The sequence below is a fragment of the Anser cygnoides genome, chromosome 8 (genome assembly GCF_040182565.1).
Source record: "Anser cygnoides isolate HZ-2024a breed goose chromosome 8, Taihu_goose_T2T_genome, whole genome shotgun sequence".
Lineage (NCBI taxonomy): Eukaryota > Metazoa > Chordata > Aves > Anseriformes > Anatidae > Anser > Anser cygnoides.
Genome location: NC_089880.1, coordinates 10,282,061 through 10,299,481, shown reverse-complemented (window position 1 = coordinate 10,299,481; position 17,421 = coordinate 10,282,061). Strand labels below are relative to the sequence as shown.

The following is a 17,421-nucleotide window of genomic DNA, read 5'->3' as shown; positions in this document are numbered from 1 at the left end:
GGAGAAGAGAAGGCTCCGAGGAGAGCTTACAGTGGTCTTCTAGTACCTAAAGGTGGGCCTGCAGGGAAGCTGGAGGGAGACTCTTTGTCAGGGCATGTAGCAAATACAAGGAATACTGGTTTTAAATTAAAAGATGGCAGATTTAGATTAGTAAAGAACTTCTTCCTTATATCTGTGAGGGTGGTGAGGCACTGGAACAGGCTGCCCAGGGAAGTTGTAGGTGCCCCATCCCTGGAGGTGTTCAAGACCAGGCTGGATGGGGCTTTGGGCAACCTGGGCTAGTGGGAGGTGTCCCACCCACTGCAGGGGGCTTAGAACTGAATGGTCTTTAAGGTCCCTTCCAATCCAAACTACTCCATGTTTCTGTATCATATTTAATGTGTCTTTCTACCTGCGTACCTCCAACACCAGGGGAAGGAGGACAGAACACACTTTTAGGCTACAGCCACAGCTACACCTGAAGGTTTTTGCTGCAGAAACTGAGGCAGGCTGATGAATTCTTCTCCTGCCAACCAAACCACACCAGCAACCACACTGGTGAAGAAGGGCAATGCCACAACAAACCCTTTGACTCTCAGAAGTGATTTCCCTCCAGGAACCAGTTGAAATCATGCTGCTGAAGGCATCTTCTAGCAGCAGGCACCGTGCCTCTTGCTGGGAAGAGAGCTTCATCATCCTTCTGCAGATCATTTTAAGACACATCCATCACCACTCCCAAGTCCCTGACAAGGAACAGGCACCACCACCCCTCTCTGCAGCTGCTTTCTCAGAACTGGAAAGAGGGTCCCTCTTCTACGGAGGCTTTCTTCTTTGAAGACGTCCATCTGCAGCAATAGGTCACACACTTCCTTCCACACCCAGAGCATAAAACGAGGTCTCCTTTCTTGTGACTGGTTTGGCTGGACAGCAGAGCATTTCTGCAACCCCATTTTGGGGCTCTGGGCATTCACAGTACAGTTTCTTAGAAATGCAAGCAGTCTCATTTCCTCCTTTTTCCCTTTGCCAGAAGTCTCCCAAGCACCCAAGGGAATGTGGTAGGAAGCCATTAAAGTTTTCTCTACTGAGAAAGCAGGATCTGCATTTTTAGGCACTGCTGGCAGAGTTTCTGTCCCTCAAACGGAGGAGTTCCTCTTTGCATCAGGCCCAAGCCTAGCTTTTTACAGCCAGGGGATTCTCTGAGCCAAAGCTTGCACAACAACTGAAGAGTCCTCAGCTGCATGAGAAGAGAGGAAAGGCTGTGCTGTGAGAGGCTAAGCCAAGCGAAAGGCAACATGGTATATGTTTGATAGCAAATGTCATGCTTCACGTTTCTGCTCTGAACCAACAATGAGAAACATCTTCCCTGGTTGCACATCTCAGGAGCAACACGGTTTAACTATTTAGGGTGTTGCAGAGGGACATGTTCACATTTCCAGGTTCCTCCTCAGCACCAAGCAGACCCAAGGTCAGACTTCAGGCAGGTCTGGCAGCCTGAACTGTCTGGAAAAGAAAGATTTTCTTTCTGCATTCTGTTCTCCCAGGGGCATAGGCCACAACCTAAGATCAGATGGCCATCCTTACCCAAAGCTCATAACATGAATGGAGCCAGGTGAACCTCTCAAGCTCTACCAGCCCCAGCTCCTTCCCCTCTTCATGTAGCATCTGAGAGCTTTCTACTGCAAATGTGAAAATCCACTAGGAGTTCTTGAGTGGCAACTTCCAGTACATTACACAGTTCCTACTGGATTATAAATGCAGGCTGTAGTTTTCCAATATTAGAGCACATTCAGTGGAGGCTATCAAGCTGGTCTGGGCTAGAGCACAGAGCTTAGGAGAAGCTGAGAGTGACAGGTTTGTTCAGCCTGGAGAGAAGGCAGAAGGGAGATCGCACTGCCACCTGCAGTGCTCTGACAGGGAGCTAGCTACAAGGAGAGCACATGAAGAGCTGGAAGGCAATAGGCACAGGAACAACGTGACATTCTGATGAGATGCAATGAGAACCTTCACCGTGAGCACAGCCATTGCATGTTCCAACACCATGGAACAGAAGTACCACGCTTTTGTGCGCATCTGGAGATGGGATCAGAATCTGCTCTAATTTTGAGGTTAGCCCTTCTTTCAGCAGCAGGTGAACAAAAACAACCCCCAGCTGTCCCTTCCAGCTATATTGCCCCAGAAGTCTATGAAGCACCACTTCTCAAAGGGCCTCACATTTTATGGGAAAGTGCATTGAGAACATGTGCCTCTCAGCCTTCCCACCTGTGAAATGGGGCTGACAGGATTTCCTTACTCAAGCCTGTGCTGTGCAGCAGGTGTCCTGGTTAACCCACTTTCTTCAGTGTGGAATTGATGTCTCAGCTCTTCAGAACAAGAGGCTCCGTCTGCAGAGCTTTCCTCCTAGCACATACAAACAGAAGAGAGCAACACCACTTGTGCCATACCTAGTGTTGTGTTTCAGAACTCACTTGTGATACTGTCAGAGGCTGCATGCTTCCTTCACATCTGAAATCCTCAGAGCTGCCCCAAAGTTTCTAGCAAACAAACTTAACGCTTTCATTTTACACCAGAAACATAACAATTATCTGGGAAATCCCCCTCCCACACCTCGGAATCCATACTTTGGGTGACTTGCTGATCTCGCCATATACAGTTATTTAGGTTCAATGTTGCTTTCAAGAACTGTCATGTAAAAGCCACTGGGGTCAACTTTTAAGATGAGCATATATAGCAGTTCAGAGTGAGCCCTTAAATAAAAAACAGCAGTTGGGAGCAGGGGACCAAAGGAAGCCTTCATTCTCCACCCTCCCATTACCCTTTTGCTTAACTCCACACAGCCATACCTCAAGAAAAGTGACCTAAGTATACAGCTGCTCTCATCCTGCCAGGCCCTGCTGTAGTTCTTTGCTGTTGCCTTTCCCAGCTTCCATAGTCCTCAAGTGGTCTTCTCATGATGGGGGCCACTGATATCTGTATAGGCATAGCAAAAGGCTGTGCCTAGCTCCACAGCACATCCCTCGAAACAATGCAGTGACAGCTGCATAGCTCCTCATGGCAACCCCAGCCCAACAAAAAGTCACATGGGTCATGAAAGAAAATTATAACATGATAACTGAGAAGAAACATCAGGGGCAGGCATACTCCCCAGTTCTCAGGGTTGCAGTAAAGAAAAACTGCATAGGAAAAGGGAAAGATCACAGCTCTCCCATCCAAATACTTCCCAGAGGAAAGTAAGAACGGAGTGGAATCACAAGCTTCCTTTCATAATCTTCCAGAGGAAGCAGCTTCAATTCCACTGTCTGAATGGCACAACAGGGACAAAGAACCAAGTCATCCAAGGTACCTGTATAGCTGTGGTTGACAGGTAACAAATTAACTCGTAATGTGAAAATGCTTAACATGTCTTAATAAGCCTGTTCCTTTCAGCATCTGAGGAGCACCCAGCTGACTTAGGAAGATGGTGATGCACCTGAAACACCGCAGGTGAATTTCCTCTTCTACATGCTGATCTGACCAGCTCCCCAGCAAAACTAAGAGTGAAATTACTGTCCCACCTCAGGATGATCATCCCTTGCTGGGATGGCTAAATCATTAGCTGTCCTGACAGAGAACACCCCTTGTCATAGGTCCAGGTCCAGACAACTAGAACATCTGACACCACTACTCCAGGACAGGGATGGGACAAGGACTAGACTGACAGGAAAAGCATTACTCACAACCTTGGTTTTACTGCGTATTTGATAACTGGTGAGATCCCCAAAACAAGCAGCATGCACCTTTCGTGTTTTGTGATGCAGAACAGTTCTAAGAGAGACTAGAGAAGCCTTTCCCTTTTCGCCCTGTTTTTGCAGAGTTTCTAATCCGATGTTCCCCAATATAAGAGAGATAATGTCACCTTACACTATTCTCACCTTCAGTTCCCAACAGCCCGCCCTGTTTCCACTTGAATGGAAAGGATCCCACCAGCTGCAACATAAGTTGGACTAGGCTCCTGGAGATAGAGCTCAGAAGGGAAGGTGAGGAGACAGGTATGTCATGCTCCCAAATAACACACACGCACCTTCTTTAAAACCAACTCTTTTCACCTTCACATTTATTTTTCTTTATTAAAAGAACAGTCTTTGCAAACAAGTCTGTTGTTCCTCCTTTCCAATTCAGTGGGATTGCTGCAAGCACTCCATGGCACACGACTCTTGGGAAGCAGAGAAAGCGTACCACAACTCCGTAATATTTCCATAGGAAAAGCTGACTCATAACTTGCATCTTCCTTGAAATGCCGACACAGGTTTGTAAGAAGCATCCCAGTGTCAATCCAAGGAGCAGCACTGGAGCCACCTGCGCTTGGCTCTGTGGCTCTAGCAGAGCAGAAGGCCTTCCTTTGCTGCCAGGCGCTGACGATGGATTTTATCCTGCTGCAGCTCCTCATGGTTTGGATGCCAGAGTTTCATGACAATTCTCTCAATGTTTAGGGCATAGACAGTGTGTGCAGGAATAACTTCTTTGTGTACCTAGAGGTAAGTTCAAAAATACGTTTCATGCTTTCATGCTCATTTCCCCATGGAGAACCTGTGTCTGCTACAGGATGAGCAGAGAGCGAGCCCTGCAGGGCAGGAACACAGGCTGTCACACAAGGAGAGCTCTAAGGTGCCAGCACTGGCACACCAGCCAGCACAGAACTACTGCCTGTCACACCACTTTGTAAGGAAATCATTATTTTGCTCCAAAACCATACAAAAAACATTTTGTCTGACCAAACACAGCACAAATGCTTGACTACAGCTCTTATAATGAACACTCTGCCTCCACAGCCTCGAGATAAAAATCTCCAGGCCTTTTCACAACAGCAGATATCAAGGAGGGACAGAGGGGGGGTGGAATTTCTCACAGCTAGCTTTAGACATTCTAATTAGCCTGAACTGCAAAAGAGAGAGGCCCACAGTCAGGCGCCTCCAGAGGAAGATGCATCCAGCCTACCTTAGACACCTCCCCAGGGTCGGGGTGGTCACCGCAGCAGCCTGCGTGCCAGGACCCCAGTATTCCTCTAAGCACCCAGGCAGAAGATGAAGAGGAAAAAGGGACGCGCCAGACAAGTCATTCAGGGCACTACTATCAAAACCGCAGTCTAACTCAGTTCTGATACGATCGCTGCAGTCATGCTGCAGAGGAAGAGTCCTTATGTAGAGGCAGGGATTTCCTCATCAGCTCTCTCTGATCTAAGGGGGCAGAACAGGCCTGAGACCATGAGTTGACTGTTAGCTGCTCCCTACTAGCAGGAGCAAGATGAAGCCAAATAATTGTAAATTTAAGAGGGAAAGAAGGAAACAGACAGTAGGAGGATGAAATCAAATCCCTCTCCGTGCATGTAAACTAAATTTGAGTGGTAGGTGGTACACAGGACAGTGTAAGTTGAAGAGCTTACCTGTAACGCCTCAAAAAGGTCATACATGTTCACGGGAGGGAGGGATGCTGGCAAAGTGTCTCCAGAGCATGCCAGTAGTAGTGCTGCCTGCTGCTCAGCATCGTCAGGCGGGGGCTGTGGAGCTAGACTCTGACCAGCAGAAGGTGTCACAGAGGTTGGAGGGCTGTACAGAGAGCAGGCAGTAAAGCCTTTCAGTCAGGGAAACAGCACTAGCTCGGAAGTAACACAGCAGGAGCTTGGCCCAGTGTTTGTTTTTTTGTACTTGTTGATTTAGCCTTTGTGTATATGAAATTCTATCATCTGTAATTAAAATCTCTAAAATTCCAGTTTAATAAAAAACAATGGAAACTGATCCTCAGCATGCTTCAGACCTGCTTTATAACTAATTGTCATTTGGTAGCTTTTGTTATTCACAACCAAGAGTTTCCACCCAGCCTAAGACTTATGGCACCCAAAACATTAAACTGAAAGAGCAGAGCTGTAAGGCAGAGTTTGCATTTATAGTGCTATAACCAAATTTTAAAACACCCACGACCTCCTGTCAACTGCTAGAATCTTTGCCATAGACAAACACAACTTATTGTACACATACACTGCCAGACACAGCGTAAGCTGTTTGACATTGACACTTTGGAAAACAAGATGTCCCCGTAGCTCTAGTGACTGGAAAGCCCTGCAAAGGAATCGTTAATACATTTATGCATTTGTACACGGGTCCTCATCTACATCTCATTCTTATGGCACAACAGTGGTGCCCCAACAGGCTGGGCTCTTCTGCCCAGGGGCAGTTGTCCTGAGAACTCACTCCTGTATCACTCACTACAAGCAATAATTAATAAGAATATATTCAGAAGGCAAAGGGTCACCTCGACAAACCAGTAAGATGGGCACAGACAAGGAGGAGAGACCTAACACTGCCCTCAACTTTGCTGCTGAAAAATCCCCACATCCTTCCTCCCTGTTCAGCAGCACAGCCCTGCTACTTTCATTGTGCGTGAAAGCAGAACACCATTATTAACAGATTCCATTAAGTAAGAGAAACCAAGCAGAGTAACTTCACTAAATTACATTTGAAATTAACCATGTGCTGAGAGCTCCTTACCATTCAATTAAGTTGTTATAAGCAACAACACTGTTCTTCAGATATGGCTGAGGATTAACATTGCTTCCAAAGGCGTATTTGAAGTGGCCATCTCTCAGACGATAGGCTTTCCGCCGGGATATTACAGATGTCAGAATATCCTTAAGATGGTTCTACAATGAAAAAACGTTATGGTTACACATGCTGGTTTGTTCATCCTAGCAAGCTATGGCTATAAGAAGCACAACACCAAATGACAAGACAGCAGCAGCGCTGCTATGACCACAGGAATGTAAAGACACAAGGGGAATGAGATCTGGAACCTGGACAGGCTGCAGTATTTCTCTCAACCACCCGATAGAGCTGGACACAGAGAACATTGCACTGCGTGAGAGTACTGCATGTATTAAAGTACAGTTCACAGACTAATGTGATGTGCAGCTTCAAATGTCACAAGGAGGTTTCTTAAATGCTAGGGAATTCCCAGCCCCAATCCCTTTCACAACAAGTTAAGAGGTTTTATAGATCACGTTAAACATTTGCTTGTACTGAAATACCAGCTCTAAAACTAGAGTGAAAAGCCACTCACTTTTTCAAAATGTTGAAACATCTGGAAGATGCTGGAGCAGCAGTTCTCTGAAGAAACAAGCAGAAAACTGCTTCCAAATTTGACCTCACTCCCACATGAGAAACTCAAGTTGACCTCTAGATCATGACTTGAAGAAACCATCCACACAAAGCTCCAAGTAACAGCAGTATCACTTGGACCTGACCAAGAGATGTTGGGTAATGCACCACTGAAAGCCAAAAGCTTCACCTGCAGCTACTATCTGATTCTGCTACTTCCGTGCCAATTACTTGCATCTGTAACTTTACCCAGCTCTTTAAAATGGTGCCATTCTGTCACTGCTTTTACGCGATAGGAGCAGCATTTACCAAACCAGCTACTCAAGTGTACTAGCGTTCTTCATACACAAGTACGTCGTAATTAACGCCTGCAGGCACAAACCCAAGGCTTTACATCTCTGATGCACAAACCCTGAAGCCCTCTACTTCTGATTTTACTCCTCCTGAAGCAACTGGGCAGTTGGAGAAGCAGGTTTCCTCCCTCCAGTGAGGGACACCACCCCATACTGCACACAGAGCCTTTTGCTGCTGGCAGAAGGGGAACACCACTGCTGTCCGGCCCCATCTCACCTCCACAGCATAAACGACTGCTGTCACTGCCTCCTCTGTGACATTGTCTAGCCCGTGCTCGTAAGCAGTTACGATCATCCTTCCTTCCAGCTGGCCACGTGTAGGAAGCATCATGGTATGGGAACACAGCTTCAAGTCGTCATCCTCCTGAGGATCTTTTGCTACAAATTGCTGGGCTCCTGACAGCGGGTTCTGAGGCTGGAACCGGTGCTGTGATGAACACAATATTACAGCATAAGTAGATACATAAGTGGTCAGACCCTTTGGCTCATCTAGCCAAACATTACTTCTCCAACTGGAGAGCAAACACCTATAGAACATATTGCAGGAAGACAAAGTGATATCCCCACCTACCCGCAATACAATCTTCAAACTCTCAGTGATTTGGGACTGAAGAAATTTAAGCCAGTGTTGATATCCTTTTATTTAACAGTCCATGAGCTTGTTTCACAGCACCCTGATCCACCTATATTTCAGGTATCCACAACATCCCGCAGCAAGAAATTCTACAGCCTAACAAGCTGTGCCAAGAGTCGCCTACTCTGGTTTGCTCTGTACTTCCCACCTGCTACATTCATTTAGTTTTCCTGCAAGTCTCAAATGTGGTCACTGTCCCTTTTATCTCTTCACACTGCTCAGGCCAGTGATGATTTTACTGGACTTTCACATCTTTCAGTCACTTCCTTCTATGTTGAGGAGTTCTCAGCTACTTAGTCATTTCTTGTGCAGAAGCCTTTTGCTAGTAGCTAAAAATACACCCTTATCGTTTAGCAACTGTAGTTTCCTACCAAGACGAAAAACAGTTATCCTAAGCTTGGGTGATTCTTATATTTCTTTCAAGAATAAGAATTTAAATGCAACAGCTTAGCCAAATTTCAGGCCTGGATTTTGTATGCTGGTCCCCGCGTGCGCTTTCAGTACCCTAAGCAGAGCTGTGCTACTGAGCAGCCACTGTCTGAGTGGATTATGGCTATCTTTGAGAACTGAGTCAGTTATTTAGGGACAAAACATCACAGAACTTGAATCCATACCAGAAAGTAGTACTCTTCCCAGCCAATATGCATTCCAGCACAATTCCCTCGCTGTGCTTGTGCGTCTGAGTACTTGTGGTGGTGCCTGTGAAGTCTCAGACCCCAGGCAGACAGGGAAGAAGGGGACAGAAGCTACTGATCTTTGGACCCAGCCATATGCTTGGCCCAGCCCCGACATGCAAGGGAACTACACTACCCTGGCTCATCCATCATGTGCTCCCAGAACTCCTGCCTCTCCACCCTCTGAGAGGGATCTGGTGGCTCAGGAATAAACACTGCCATGAGGCATCATGACAAATGCATGCTTGACATATAAACAATGAATATACAGCAAAGTGGAGTTCTCACATCTTGGTTTCAGGCGAGGAAAGGGGGCCCGCTTTATTCAAAGGACAGTGTGGCATTTAACTCAAAGTGAAAAACCAATCCACCCACTAGTGATGCGAAAGCAGGTTTCCCTCACAGTAATTTGGAAGACTTAAGCTTTCATTACAGGAAAGCTGCATGCCTGGAAAAAAAAGCCTTCCAAGTGTAAGCAACTCTAAGAGGAATGTGGTTTGGGAGACCAGAAGCCAATTGGAACAAACTTGTGACCATTCCCATTGCTGTTGTTCTGCCCAGCAAGGACATGACAGTAAATACCGAGGCACTTCCATGTTCACGTGACTCAGGCACTCCACGAGCAAGACACAGACCTGTTAACCTAGACTTTATAGACTATTTACTATCAAACATTCCAGGAACACTTGTATAAATACACAGCAGAAACATGGGGTGTTCAAGCAAACCAAACTGCGAGACTTTCACTATACCACAACTTGCTTATCAAACTCTCCTCTGCTTGTTACTGAAAAGCTTCGATGAAGTTTTAAAACAGAGATAACATGGACTGCCATCACGATTCAGGTCACAGCTGTGAAAAATGCAAAAATATTTTAGCAGCATCTAAATATAACGAGCCTTCAGCTGGACTCGCAGCCCTTTGAAGCCCAAGTCTCTAAAGCACACAGTGCTGAGTACAGTGTCTAGAAGCGTGCTGTGCACCTCAGCTCAGCCAAGCAAGCTTCTCACACTTGTAAGAGGTTTTGTATGCCCACCTTTCTCCCCTAACCTCACCTACGTAGCTTTCTTGTCTTCTGCACTGGCTCTGGCATTCATCTAACCACAAGGAACGCCAGTCCAGCTGAGTAAGTCAGCAAGAAAAACCTGGGATTTTTTTTTGGTTGATTTGGGGTTTTTTGCTTGGTTAGTTTTCTGCCTTGTCAGAGAACTGACCTGGATCAATATGTGGTCAGACACTTGACTAAGCTGGCTCGGAGGCAGACGCTCTATCTTTAAATAAAATGTTAATGCCATTTCAACCGCCTGACCAAACCCACCCACGAGAGCAAGTGCCCCATCCTGACCCTCTTTCACACAAGACCCCCTCCACACTGAGCTGGCAGCACGGAACAGGCATGTGACAGCACCAGATCCAGAGAGCCTTCGCTGCAAAACAAACTAGATCTTGTGCGTTTGTCTGTCACCTACCAGAACATGGCATCTGTTTCAGAATTGAAAATTCCTTGTGATTACACACTCTAAAAACATTCTGCCAAAGGAACATCACCTAACCATTCAGACTGCAAAGAGCCCCGTGGAGGGGGATTAGACAACCAGGGAAGCCTGCCCGAGAATAAATATGAAGTCACATTTGCTTCAGTTTAGCGGATGTGTGAAGTGAACATGATATTACAGAAAAGGGGAAAGATGAACACACATGAAAGACATGGCCAAGTGTTAGTGCAGTGACCACAGAGCTAGTCACTCTGCTGGTTTTTGAAATACAAGCTTGTGCAGCTTTGACATTTAGGTGCTCTCCGAGGTCTAACAAAGTCAGGTCACGCTGTACCCTTTTTTCTGAGAGGCTTCCACAGGAGAGGCAGCAGCTACTAACTGCCAGCTCCTGCGGCACAGATCATGTGCGATGTGCTTCCATCATCCTGAGTCGTAACAAAAACTACACACCGTGCAGAGCAGCTCACCCGACAGCATTTCAGACAGCCGAGGCCATTTGAGCACTGACACTTACATCAAACTTTTGTCGAACTGAAGAAATCTTTTTCTTTCCTTTGGGTTTTCCAGGTTTAGTTGCAGAGCCACCTGGCCACGGCAGAGATCCAGCACCTTCTACAAAATGAAAAAAAAATCTTGACAGGCATCACTGCTTTAGAGCCAGAGTAATGCTGCCCATACAGAAAAGCCTTAACATTTGGCCCCCAGCTAAGCCTCAACTCAAGTCCAACAGCCACGAGCCAGAGGAAGTAATTTTTGTGAGGTTTCTTTTGGCAAGCCCCCCCTTCCTTCAGCAGCCCCTTTTCAGACCCACTCACTGAAGCTCTGGGCTGTATCCCTCACATCCCCACCCCTGGCTGCACCTCAACAGATAACCCACAGCCACGACCCAAAGTCAGGAGTGCGTTGGGAAGAATACTGGTGGCAGCCTTTCCTTCATCAGCCCCTTGCCAGCCTGACTTGCTCACGACCTGTTACTTAAAGCAGAAATTCCTGGCCACACACCACAAAAACCAACAGTGGAAGGAGAGATGAGCGCAGGCTCCAAGAAAAGCCACGCTGCAGGAACAAGCCATTAGCTCCACCAGGAAGGTGGCACGGGCCGGCCCGGAGGGGCACGCACCCTGCTGCCAGCTCTGGTCACAAGCTGGATGCTTCTGGTCACCACCTGACCCCCTGCACTTGCCTTTACAGTTTTTCTCAACTTCAACAAGCTTTGCCTCAGACACTAGTTAGATGTTGAGGTCGGTTGTTCGCCTTACACTGAAGGGGAAAGGAGAGGGTGAAAGAACTGCAAAGGCCAGGAACCAGTGACACCCACGTGAACGGTGAGCTGGGGACTGCCTGCACCAGCAAGCAGCTGCAGACAGAGCGAGCAGCACCCTGCCTAACTAAGCTGGGCTCAGAAGGCCCCCGGGTGCTGTTGGACAGCTGAAGCACATCCTGATCATCAGGCAGCTCGTGGAAGGACAGCCCGGCTGCTCTCCCACCGCCAGGTTCACAGCACCCATGCACAGCTCCTCAGTACGCAGCGGCTCAGGACAGCGCCGTGCCAGGTGCCTACGCGCTCGCTGAGAGCGAACGAGGAGCATCTCCTGCAGCCTCGGGTCTGGACAGCCCCCTTGTGGCTACAGAGGCAGCCGCTGCTTCATGTCACCAGCGTTCTCCTGGGTTCAGCACAGAGGAACAGCACCTTTTTTTATTTGCTGTTATCAGGAATTCGTAAACACAATTACACTCCAGGGCTGTTTATGGGGAACGAGGCTAGCGGCAAGTCCTTGGTCACGCGTCGCTTCACACACATCACCCCACAAGTTTCTGACAAAGGGCTTGAAGGATCAGGCTAAACCAGAGGAATCAGATGAAGTTTATGAACGGTTTTAACTGTTAAAAAGAGGTTAGAAGCAACCTATGCATAGAGGTGGCATATTCTATTAAAAAAGGTTACTACAAAGTTTCCCTACAGCCTATTAGTGAGCTGAAAACCAACAGCCTACAACAAAACCTGCTGCCAAAACACAACAGCCAGGTACAGGGAAGGGCAATAAGTAGGCACTCTCCAGGAATCAAAGCTAGTGTCACTGTTCATCGCTATAACTTTGCGCTAGAGATCCTAACGAGGGGATGTGAGAAAACACCATGGACAAGCCTGTCAAGGATCTCTCTTGCCTTTCACAGAAGTCTCAGGACTTACATTTTAGGACCGACCAAAGATAACGCTTCTGCTCTCACGAGATGTTCTGCTCTTTAGAGACAAGTCAATTTTTCCCCCTCCTACTCCTCTCATCCATAAGCAGAGCAGACCTCTTGGGTAGGAAGGGAGGGCTGGGTGTGTTAAGGACAGACATTTTAAAGCTTTCAACAAAAAACATGTCTACTTTGTGAGGTTACCCCACCCTGCAGCCCTTCCTCCTTGCCAGGAGCCTCCTACAGCACTTTTGCAGCCTCACATACCAAAGCGTCCTCAGCTAACTAGGCAACTGGAGGGCAGAGGGAGAGACAAAAGTAGCAAATAACCTTTTGTCTGACAATTTATTACACATGAATAGGTTACAGCAGAGGCCAAACTTTTAAAATGCCTTTTTTTTTTTTTTTAAGAACTAGTAAGTTTTAAACTAAACAGCTACTGAATTTAGTCTCTGACAGTAGGCCTGGAAGATGCAACTTAACAGAATCACAGCCTGTAACAAAAGCCTGGCCAGACTTAGAACAAAAAGGTGAAATACCGTTACCTATCCCCCATTATACATGTCTAGGGCAGAATCTTCTTTTGTCTCCTTTGCTAGGTTTTCATATTAACAAGCCTAACTAGCACTAAATGAAGACAGCAAAAATTCCCTCCAGTATTCTAAGAAACCCAGTATACGCTTTCCTGGCCACAAATGACAAGGCTGGGTTGGCTCAGGCATGAAATTTCAGAGGTGTTAGCATTTTTTTTTTTATTTATTTAATCTCGATAGCAGGAAAATTAATGTTAACAAGCCATGCCAACAACTGCTGATAAGCCTTCAAAGATAAGGAACAGATAAGAATGTTTTTCTACAATCTGCCTCGTCTCAGCACCCAGAGCACCAGACAGTGGAGGCAGATCATGTCAGGTTTTCCTGACGTGCTGCACCAGCACAGGAAGAAAGGACAACGACAAAGCCACGACAGAGAAGAGCAGTCAGAAAATGTGTTCCTCATTTCTCACCCCCCATTCATTTCTTTTTTTTTTTTTTTAAATCTTCTTGAGAGGTCAGGGACTGGGCCAAGTGCCGAGTAAGTCCCTGTGGTTACAGCTCACACTCCCGGTTTCTTCCTTCTCCTCCCTCTTCAGCTCTCTGGAACAGGAGCGAGCCGAACCTATCCCTCAGGAGTGGCAGCCCTTCAAGCAAAGCCCGGGGGCAACCTTGGTATAATGAAAGGCTCCTGCTACCCTGGCAAGAGGTCTAATTCTCTGACCCATCCTTGTTGGCTCAAGACTGCTATGAAATAAATTAAATCCTTACATCACTAACTCGAATGTTTGCAACTGTCTGGGCTTTACTCGGTTAACGTTTAGCTAAGAAATGAGGTAACAGTTCGAGTGAGATTAACTCCAGAGCCCTGCTAACTTACTGCTTGTGTTCACCCAGCAAACAAGGCAGGCTTAGTGAGCACGTCCACGTGAGGTTAGGAAAGGCTTTAAACTGGGTTTCCTCGACAGAATTTCTTTGGGGAAGACAGACATTCAGAAAAGCACTTCTGAAAAGAAAACGAAGACAAAGCAGTCTCCCACACTGCTTCGGCTGGCACTGCCGACCTCAAACCAACCTAGAGGTGCTTTCTGGTGGCTTAGAGAGCGTGTTTCTGGGACTTTCCTCTCCCTCTCCAGGTACATTCCCAGCTCTGTTACAGCTGGGCGCCACCCAAGTATTTAAGGGTATCTTCCCCAAGGGTGCTGCTGGATGAAACACCCCCACCCGTTTTTAGAAAGGCCAACAAGTCAGCCTTAGGATCCTGCTGCATCCTCAGGGGGAGCTGAGCAGGAATGAAAGGAACTGGTCATGCTTCACATCCAAACAGCCGTGAACCTTGCACCCACTCCAAGTCCCAAACATCCGCAGGTTGCTGAAGTGGGACTTGAAGTTTGCACAACCAATAGCCTAACCAGGTGGAAGCGGAAAGCGTTCCCACCAGGGGTTACGGTCACCCAGTGTTCACCCAGCCCAGGTGGAACCGCTAATAAGAGAAGGCAAAACTTGGATCAGGTGTGCTCGTTTGCTTGGCTCAACCTGTTTCTCTCCTTCAAAACACCTCCTGCAAGGTTTCCCATTCCAAACACCACAGTCACATACGCTTGTAACCCTAGCCATGTGATCTATATTTTTAAACACAAGATAGCATTTTAAAGATGTTTATTTCCCCCTGTCCCTCCCACATGAAGGTGGAAAGTACACTTGCTTGAGAAGTACTTGTTTCCATAAATCGTGAAGTAAACACCTTGTACCAAGAGACAGCATTGGAGATAAGAACCCGTCACCTTTCCATTCTTAGACAGAAAAACCATCAGATGTCAGACTGGCAGCTAGGGGGAGAAAAGTAAATCTAGGTGCAACATCTAGCGTTCTGTTTGCGCTGCACCTCCCTGGGTTTGCAGGTACGGCTCACCACACACAGCAGGCTGGCCAACAAAACGCCTGTGTGACACATCTACCGGTCGCCCAGGCTGAGGCATCTCAGCACAGCTCAGCTCCAAAGTTCTTGGAAGACTCTGCATTGACCTCAGTTGAGCAAAACAAACCCTACGTCCTACCTTGGGACGTAGCGTTACCTGCAGGGTGCCGAGACATGCTTTTAAGAGCACACATGGTCAGTTTTTCAAGCCAACCTATGCAGGTCCGTGGACTCCACAGGGACAAGAGGAAAAGTCCCTGCAGGGACTTGACATTAAAAAATATTAAGGTAGGAAGCAATAACGAGCATAAAGAAGGTGCCTGCAGAGGATGAGCCCCAGCACAAAGCAGCAAGATGCTTGTAACACGTTCCTGAACAGCTTGGAGAAGACAGGTAACAAGTCTGAGCTCTTCAAGTCTGTGAAGACCAGCTGCAGAAGAGCTGCACAGGACTACGTGACTAGATAAAGCAACAGAGTTCAGTCAGGCACAGAGGTGCACAAAGGAACAAGCATCAGCCCAGCACTCAGAAAAAGCCAACCAAGCACCAGCCAGAGCCAGCACTGCTCCACCCTCACACCAAGCTGAAGTGTTCCTGACCCGTAAATAGGGTCAGCAGTTGTCACTGCACCGTCCCCACCTAGTTTAGACTCTGTACTTCAGGTGATTCGCACAGGGGAAGCGTGTTCTCATCCCTTATTTTACAACCCCGCTGCAAGCACTAAGGCCAAAGCAAGGAGCAGCACGACTCAGACACATCTCACAAATTCCACAAGTGCAGACAGCCAGAAGGGATGAGCCTGGGCCTCAGGAAAAGGTGCTGAGAACTCAAGAGGAAACAAGGCAAGGCTTGTTTCTTTCCATCATGGGTAATTGGAGGACAGTGGCATTTTATTAGCCTAGCTGGTGTAGCTGAGGACCAGCTGCGACAAAAAGCTGTGAATTTTGTATTTTTTATCCTTCTCAGATCTCAGCTCACCACAGCTGCTACGAGCTCCTTCCCTTACCACGCAGCAGTTTCACATCTTAAATTGCAGCTCAATTGTCCTTCCTATCAGATCTCTAGATAGAGAGCTCTTTTGAAGATCTGAAGAATTAGCTTGTTGCCCTGACAACAGCCACTCTAAGTGCTTACAGAGCTAAAAAGTTAAACAGCACAGCTGCAGAGATTGCATTAATTGACCACAGCTCAATTAAGACACTGCTATAAGCATTCACAGTAAGCATTTTTCTATCAGACCTGTCCTTGATTTCAGGACCAGGAAAATCCAGCTCCCTGAGATGCTGACCCCAAGAGGGAGGGGAACAGAGCAGGCACCACCGAGCTCAGACGACACAGGAAGCAAAGCAGATCAAAGACAGCGCAGCACTCATGGCCTGACACACACCCGGTCGAGAAATCAAACCACCTGACCACAAACAGCAAGCCAGGCCATCAGCCAGCACATTAAGGTTGTTTTGTTTTTTAATAAAAGTGTCTCTACTGAAATCCAGATCGCTACCTGGCTACCTTTGTGCCTCTGTGGCAAAAGAAACACAAATATTAAGGCTCAGAAAACCGAAGCACCTTGCCCAAAACCCAAAAGCTACCAAACCCACATGCCAAAACTTGGCTGTCCGATTACCTCTAACGAACCTCCACGGGACTCACCTGGTGCAGAAACCAAGATTTGGCATCGGGTGAGAATAGCCAGGAGGAAATCGTTGTGTGAGTGGACTGCGTAAAGACAGACAGGTCGTTAGAAATGCATCTGTGCCCAAGGCACCCACCTGAAGCAGTTTCAGGGCAGCTCTCTGCCTCCTCACAGCCTTGCCTTCCCCACGCGCTCGGCTACAAAGCCACAACTTCCAGTTCACGGTTTTTGAGGGCTCCCCCCGCGCTGCCCCAGAAGCTGCTGCCACCGCCCCAGCGGCCGGAGCGCTGCGTGGCGCGGGAACACGCCGGGGCGCCCCGCAGGGCACCGCACGCAGAGCACGAAGGCAGGCGCCGTGCGCAGCTGGCAGCGCTCAGCCGGGGGGAGGACGGGCGGCCGCCCTCCCTCCCGTGGGGGCGTCTGGCAGCGGGGCTTCTGGTTTCACTTCACAAATATATAAAAAAAAAAAGGAGAAACGAGCGCGCCAGGGCCGGGAGGGGGTGAAATTGTTACTGGAAGGCCGAGTGACGGGGGTGACGAGGGCGCCTTCCCTCACCGTTGTCCTGCGTGAGCAGCCGCCGGGCCTCCAGGTCGAACTCCTCCTTGCTGATCTTCTGCTTGAACCACAGCTTCAGGTTGGCCCAGTACCTGCGGGCACAGCGCGACGGGGGGTTAAGGGGCGGACAGGGGGGGCTGGGGGGGCCCGGCGCCGCACTCACTGCTTCACGTTCTCGCCCAGCGCCTCGCTCAGGCTCTTCTTGGCCGCCTCCAGCTCGCTCACGAACGTCGCCATCGCCGCTCGCCTCAGGGCCCCGCCGCCGTCGCGAAAGGCCGCGAGGTGCCGCAAAGCGCCGCCGCCGCCCGCCCCGCCCCGGCCCGGTGCGTGAGGAGC

At 48.2% G+C, this 17,421-nt stretch overlaps 1 protein-coding gene across 1 annotated transcript; it reads right to left on the bottom strand.

Annotated features, from left to right (window-relative positions):
• Window positions 1-4,052: 4,052 nt before the first annotated feature.
• TADA1 (transcriptional adaptor 1) lies at window positions 4,053-17,384 on the bottom strand. Its single transcript, XM_067001402.1, has 8 exons — window positions 17,249-17,384; window positions 17,086-17,177; window positions 16,547-16,612; window positions 10,776-10,873; window positions 7,674-7,883; window positions 6,498-6,649; window positions 5,396-5,558; window positions 4,053-4,484 (listed from the first exon to the last, which is right to left on the bottom strand). Exons 1-8 carry the CDS (start codon window positions 17,320-17,322, stop codon window positions 4,332-4,334), a joined length of 1,008 nt encoding a protein of 335 aa, XP_066857503.1. The 5' UTR covers window positions 17,323-17,384; the 3' UTR covers window positions 4,053-4,331.
• Between the last annotated feature and the right edge of the window lie 37 nt (window positions 17,385-17,421).

Coding starts and splice junctions, on each gene's coding strand:
- TADA1 (XM_067001402.1), bottom strand. CDS start 17,322: ATGGCGACGTTCGTGAGCGAGCTGGAGGCGGCCAAGAAGAGCCTGAGC. Junction 17,178..17,248: donor CTGGGCGAGAACGTGAAGCA/GTGAGTGCGGCG, acceptor CTGTGCCCGCAG/GTACTGGGCCAACCTGAAGC. Junction 5,559..6,497: donor TATAACAACTTAATTGAATG/GTAAGGAGCTCT, acceptor CTCTCTGTACAG/CCCTCCAACCTCTGTGACAC.